Consider the following 7,203-nt stretch of genomic DNA (forward strand, 5'->3'; position numbering starts at 1 on the left):
CAGTAATTCCATTTAAAAAGTGAAACTTGTATATTATATTCATTCATTACACACAGACTGATATATTTCAAATGTTTATTTATTTTAATGTTGACGATTATAAATGACAACTAATGAATATCCCAAATTCCGTATCTCAGAAATATAGATTAATACTTAAGACCAATAAAAAAAGGAGTTTTAGAATTGTTGGCCAAATGAAAAGTATGAGCATGTACAGCACTCAATACTTAGTTGTGGCTCATTTTTCCTGTATTACTGCAGCAATGCAGCATGGCAAGGAGTCGATGAATCTGTGGCACTGCTCAGGTGTTATGAGAGCCCAGGTTGCTCTGATAGTGCCCTTCAGCTCTTCTGAGTTGTTGGGTCTGGCATATTGCCTCTTCCTCTTCACAATACCCCATAGATTTTCTATGGGGTTAAGATCAGGCGAGTTTGCTGGCCAATTAAGAACAGGGATACCATGTTCCCTCAACCATATACTGGTAACTTTGGCATTATGTGCAGGTGCCAAGTCCTGTTGGAAAATAAAATCTACAGTTGGTCAGCAGCAGGAAGTAGGAAGTGCTCTAAAAGTTCCTGGTAGATGGCTGCTTTGACCTTGGACCTCAGAAATCACAATGGACGAACACCAGCAGGTTATATGGCCCCCTCAAATCTTCACTGACTCTGGAGACTTGACACTGGACATCAAGCAACATTTTCTTCCCTGTTCTCATCTAAGCAAAATATTATTCTGAATAAGAATAAAAAGGCTGTACTTTCATAGTAGCAGTTTTGTGCACTCCGCCCATCTTTCGGATGACTGTACATACATGTTCTCGTTGTATCTCGGTGCAATGATAATAAAGTTTATTCTGATTCTGATTCTGTACCGCTCCTCTATTCCTTCAGACTCTGGACCTTGATTTCCAAAGGACATGCAAAAATTTACTTTCATCAGAGCACATAAAATTGGACCACTCAGCAGTAGTCCCAGGCAAGACGCTTCTGACGCTGTCTCTTGTTCAAGAGTGGCTTGACACAAGGAATGTGACAACTGAATCCCTTGTCTTGCATATGTCTGAGCGTGGTGGTTCTTGAAGCACTGACTCCAGCTGCAGTCCACTCTTTGTGAATCTCCCCCACATTTTGGAATGGGTTTTGTTTCTCAATCCTCTCTAGGGTGCGGTTATCCTTATTGCTGGTACACTTTCTTTTCTGCCCTATAGTTTCCTTACCTTCACCTCTCTATTGATGTGCTTGACACAGAGCTCTGTGAACAGCCAGCCTCTTTAGCAATGACCTTTTGTGTCTTGCCCACCTTGTGCAAGTTGTCACTTGTCGTATTTTGGACAACTGTCAAGTCATTCATCTTACCCATGAATATGTAGCCTACATAACTAGACTGAGAGACTATTTAAAGGCCTTTGCAAGTGTTTTGAGTTAATTAGCTGACTAAACTGTGGCACAAGGTGTCTTCAATATTGAACCTTTTTACAATATTCTAATTTTCTGAGATACTGAATTTGGGGTTTTCATTAGATGTCGGTTATAATCATCAACATTAAAAGAAATAATCATTTGAAATATATCAGTTGTGTGTAATGAATGAATGTAATATACAAGTTTCACATTTTGAATGGAATTACTGAAATAGATCAACTTTTTGTAATATTCTAATTTTATGACCAGAACCTGTATATACATACAGTCCAGATTGAGAATGAGAATGTAGCTGTAAGCTAAAAGCACCTCCTACCACACTGCAAGGAGTTATGAAGATTCAACCGATCTACTGGTTCAAAACTAGGGTTAGCTCTCTATCCTCAGCAATAGACTGGAACCTGGCCTGTGTGAAACAGACCTAATAATCAATAACCCTGGGTTTTATCATTATCAAAAACCATCATAAATGTAAGTAATACATGCACGTTTTATCATAATTACTATAGTAATATAAATTCATAATGTAACTAAAATCAAGCTCATTATTTGAGTATTCATAAATCTTCCTAATATTAAAGGTCCTAATATTGTATCTTAGCACACAATATAGGAATAGCATTTGTAGTGTCCATCCATCCATCCTCAAATACAAATGTCCTCAGAGACACTGTGTTTCCTACGCCCCTCCCTCTCTGCTAATCTGAGACAGTTACTGGCATCCTGTACTGACACAGGAAGCTTCTTTCTACTCCCCTCTTGGACCACCCTGACATATTCACTAATGATAATTAGTTCTGACTTTCTGTCCACCCAAAGAAGATCTTGATCAAAGAGCTTCACTTGGCCTTATTGACAGAAACTGGTTGTTGCGGTGATGAGGGACATCGGTTGAACAGAACTTCTTTTGTTTATGTAAACAATGTGTCATTCTCTTTAACAAAAGCCATTGTATTATCATCTCTGAGAACTTTGAGAAGGGAGGTTTAATTACATTAAATTATACAGTTGGGACACACTCACTATGAGAAACCCTCTGATTAGTTAAAAGTTAAGGGGGCAAGTCTTCTTAGGAGTCAAGTAAATGGAACACCAGGAGTTGAGTGACAGCAGCCAAGGAGAGAGGTTGGCTTTGGCAGCTGAGGGCAGTTGCTGAGACTCTCTGAACAACAGCCATGATGGAAGAAGTGTCCTGGTGAAAAGATGGAGAGAAAGTCCTAAAATTATCAACCATACCACACCATCCAAAAAAGTTCAGTCTGGTCCTCTGGACATCCAAAAAACAAAAAACAAAGCAAAAAAAAAAAAAAATGTAGAAACATTTCGTCTCTCATCCGAGAGACTTCCTCAGTCTGAGGTGCTGTATTCAGCTCAGTCTCTTAAATAGCACCTTCTCAGAGTGGATCAACCAGTTTGCTGCTGACAACCAGAACCAGCTGATCACATGCTCAAGAAGGACCATCAGCCTAACAATGGATCATTAGCACCTGATGGCTGTTTACTGTTCACAGAGGGCTGAGTGATACTAGCAATCACAGCATTGTAAGAGGGGGACAGTTGAACCTGGAGGCTCCACCCCTGTTTAATGATGGACGGTTTCTTTTCACAAAGATGGCCTCCTTTACTCCTCTCTCAAACCATCGTTCCTCTCTGTCCAGGATGTGAACATCTTCATCCCTGAAAGAGTGACCGCTGGCCTGGAGATGAGTGTAGACCTCAGAGTCCTGGCCTGATGTTGTTGATCTTCTGTGCTGGTCCATCCTTTTGGCCAGTGGCTGTTTTGTTTCCCCGATGTAAGACTGATCACCCTCCTGACACTGAACAGCATACACAACATTGCTCTGTTTGTGCCGGGAGACTGGATACTGGGACATACCATACCATACCAATTTATTTATAAAGCACTTTAAACAGTGACAAAGCACACCAAAGTGCTGTACAGGGACAAACAGAACAAGCACACAGCAACAGATTACATAACAGGACACCAAAAAGTAGAAACCAACAAAAACAATAATGGATAACAACAACAACCGCAACATGACCAACACAGTGTGATGCACACAGACTCAGCACAGATCACACAGTGCAGAAAGCCAGGGACTACCACCACTCTACTACACACACCACCCTGAAAATGCAGTCCCTGCTGGTCCCTACATGGCCCTGAGGAAAACAACCCTGGCTTCAGCATGGAACTTGTTGTGGCTGTCCTCCACAATCATGTTCAAGACAGCTGAGACGGTCACTTTAGTTCAAAGATTTATTTGACAAACAGGAGTTACAGATATTCAGAGACAAACAATTACATTTGTAAAATATATGCCTATATTTGGAGCATTAAAGAACGAACCGTCTCGGTCTGCGCTTCCCCGGAAATGCTCGCTGGGCGTGTGTAATTTTTTGCTTTTATCAAAGTTTGAGAAGGCTAGCTTTCTGATTGGTTTAGACCTTTGGTTGCTATGGTTACGGGTCTAGCCCGCCCCCCTCAAGGCCCCCTCTTACTGCATTCCAGAGATAAGTTTTATGGAAGCTTGGTTTCTTTGTCTGTGTTTAAACTGTTAACACTCTGTTTCAGTTTAACTTGATTATACCTTATTGATACCAAATGATTTGAGTTAAAGTTGTTTCTTTTTAGGAATAATTAATAACTATTAATTATTATCTAACTCATGTTTATGTGTTCTTAATTAATCTCTCTTATTATACTTGTGTTTCAGTTCAGTTGAAGTCACCCTGCCCCCATCTTGCTTAGTCTAACATCTGGTAAAATGCTCTTGTAATTTACTGTGAAGATTAAACCTGTGTCCGCTCATCTAAACCGAACCTGTGTCAAACAATGATTAAAACGATTAAATGTTAATTGTTATTAACATAAGGACCTGAGGGTTTTAGGTATTCTACCTGTTTCAGTATCTTACCTGCTACCTGGCTTGATTTGATTGCTTGTAATATATCAAATGTGAAATTGTAAAATTATCATTAGCTAATATAAGATTATATGTAAAGGTAAAATAGTTAGAATTAGTAAACATTTTCTATAAATATAGTTCAACCCTTGAAGAAAGACACGCACACACTTTGTATAACATGACATTTGAATGCTTGATAGGAAATATAAAAAGGTATAAAAATATGAAATCCAACAAACTCCAGCAAAACTATCATACTGTATCTGCTGTGGTAATGAGGATATGGACTCATATTCTGGTAGGACCAAACATCTTCCTTCTGATGAGAGATACAGTGTCAACTAAGTTAGTTTAGACATGATTAATTCATGGATCTGAGATAAACGTACCTAATTTTTAATGTTGAGAGCTAAGAACCTTAGTTCAAATTGAATCTAAACTCCTTCTCAAAGTCTCCAGATTTACGTCATTTACTTTCTAAAAAACTACTATTGGCTGTTCAACAATTTTTTAGTCAGGTCATCTGGACAGGTTCTTTTTTTGTGCTGAAACATTTCACCTTCCATCCAGAAGGCTTCATCAGTCAAGGAAACACACAACACAAAACTGATTCTTCCCCCAACAGCTTACTGCAAAGTGGAACAAACCAGTTATGTTGGTGCTAAGATGGTCTCTTTGGCACTCCCCCTCCCCTGGTGCTGGCCCTCTCCCTCGTCGACAGTCATGTCAAAATGGTCCAAAACCAACAAAGTCCATGCTCAATAATCCAGGTATACAATCCAATAATTTTCAGTCAGGTCATCTGGAAAGTTTTTTATTTTATTTATTTATTTATTTATTAGGCTATTGGCTGTTCATTCATATTCCATATTTGCCATAATTTTCATTGTCATAATTCTAACTGAAAATAAACTTTACAGAATTATATTAAAATTATCAGATTCTTTGTGTTTTTCTTTGAGGGAGAGGAATTAAGTTTGCTACAAGAATGCATGTATTTATGTGTGTTTGAGGTGAGGCCAGTCCAAGTTATGTTAGCGTAAATACCTCTTAAAGGGTGCCCGGACCAGAAGTCCAACTGTATACTCTTTTGTATTTATTTATTTGTTGTTAGGCTTATTGATCTGGGACCTGATTTCGAATTTTGTACCATAAACATGCAAATTTGCGCTGGTATGACAATAAAAAATCCTTGAATCCTTAATAACTTTACCTAATGGAAGTATATATAAGGTAAAGAGTATTGGACCAAGCACTGAACCCTGAGGAACTCCATGAATAACTTTGGTGTACGATTGATTCATTATTTAGATTTACAAATTTCAATCTCTGACATGAAGGCTCTGACATGTATGTGTCATCTAACATGTGGTATCTGTTTCTGTCTTTACCTCTATTGTATGGGTGTACTCTAATTGTCCAGATGCTGACCGAGCCCAAAAACACGGTATGGATGAATTTATTTCAGCCAACCCCTGCAACTTTGATCATGCTTCCTTGTTTGAGCTGGTGCAGCGCCTCACCCTGGATCACAGGCTAAATGACTCCTACTCCTGCCTGGTAAGAAACAGTAACATTTGATGTGATCTGCTGCTGTTTTTTTTATTTTAACAAAACTGCACACAGTTGTTGAGATTAAATGGGAAACTGTCTGCTTTCAGAAAGATGTGAGGAAGACTTTCACCTGGTATCACCAGATAAGCCTGTTTTCTTTAGAATACAGGCTTATCTGATGTTCACTGATTGCAAATTTAGACAAACATCTGATTTTAGTTTATTTTATCACAGATTTTAGTTGATTTTATCATCAATTTTAGTTGCACTCTGTAACACTTTGAGATTTTTGTAAATGAAAAGTGCGTTACAAATAAAATTAATAAATTCATAAACAGAAAGGTACACTGCAGCATGGTCGCTTAAATCTAATATCCCAATTTCACAGGTGTTTATCTTTGTATTTTCCAAATGTTAGAAAATAAAAATCTATTCATGCGTAAAACAAGTGGGGTGATGAGTAGTAGGTATAATCTCTTTTCTTAGGATTCAAGTCCCTCCATTTATAGATTAGACCAACTTCCTCAAATAACGGATTAATTTTTTTAACTAGTGATTTCATATATAGCTTTATACGATTAGAGCAGTCTAGTTTTGGCTGTAAGTGTATATTCACCTCTCCTCCACAGATTAGAAACCCACTGTCTCACTTATAAGGCAGCTGCTGCTGAGTGGTTAGAGCAGCCATACTCCAATGGGAGAGTTGGGGGTTTGATTCCACAAGCAGTCACATGTTGAAGTGTGCCTGGGCAAGACACTGAACCCCTCATTGCATCTGGTGTGTGCCCCTTCTAAATCTAAATGTGATCTAAAGCACTGACTAGTCTCTACAGATTCAGATTATCTTTGTAGAGAAGTAGTAGAGTCATGTTTGAAAGTGTGTGTAGTAGAGTGCTGTATGAATAAATGCGTGTGTAGTAGAGTGCCGTGTGAATGTATGTGTGTAGTAGAGTGCTGTATGAATGTATGTTTGTGTAGTACAGTGGAGTATGAATGTATGTGTGTGTAATAGATTGCTGTATGAATGTATGTGTGTGTAGTAGAGTGCTGTATTGTTAGGGTCTGTAGGTGATGTCAAAGGCAAACGGTTTGAAGCAAGGACTAAACAACTTGAGGTAAAAAAACAATATTATTTATTGGTTCAGATGTATCTGGTGAACTCAAACTCAGGATGGATCCACTGTGGGAATAGAGAGGAGATTGGTGGTGAACGACAAATCGTCTTGAGGAGATTTTGGAAATGTTGATAGTAATCCAAAAATAAGCTTACTTGTCGTTGTTGTTCCAGGAGCATGAGAACAGGAGACAGGAT

At 38.6% G+C, this 7,203-nt stretch overlaps 1 protein-coding gene across 1 annotated transcript in view; it reads left to right on the forward strand.

The window, feature by feature from the left end:
- Positions 1 to 7,203, forward strand: part of LOC119412087 (calcium-dependent secretion activator 1-like) — a 780,001-nt gene that overhangs the window by 226,030 nt on the left and 546,768 nt on the right. The window contains 2 exon segments of the mRNA XM_037679064.1: positions 5,761 to 5,897; positions 5,999 to 6,024. Coding sequence (XP_037534992.1) covers positions 5,761 to 5,897; positions 5,999 to 6,024 — 163 coding nt within the window.

The sequence above is a fragment of the Nematolebias whitei genome, chromosome 7 (assembly GCF_014905685.2).
Source record: "Nematolebias whitei isolate Nwh7 chromosome 7, NemWhi1, whole genome shotgun sequence".
In the NCBI taxonomy this organism is placed as follows: Eukaryota; Metazoa; Chordata; class Actinopteri; order Cyprinodontiformes; family Rivulidae; genus Nematolebias; species Nematolebias whitei.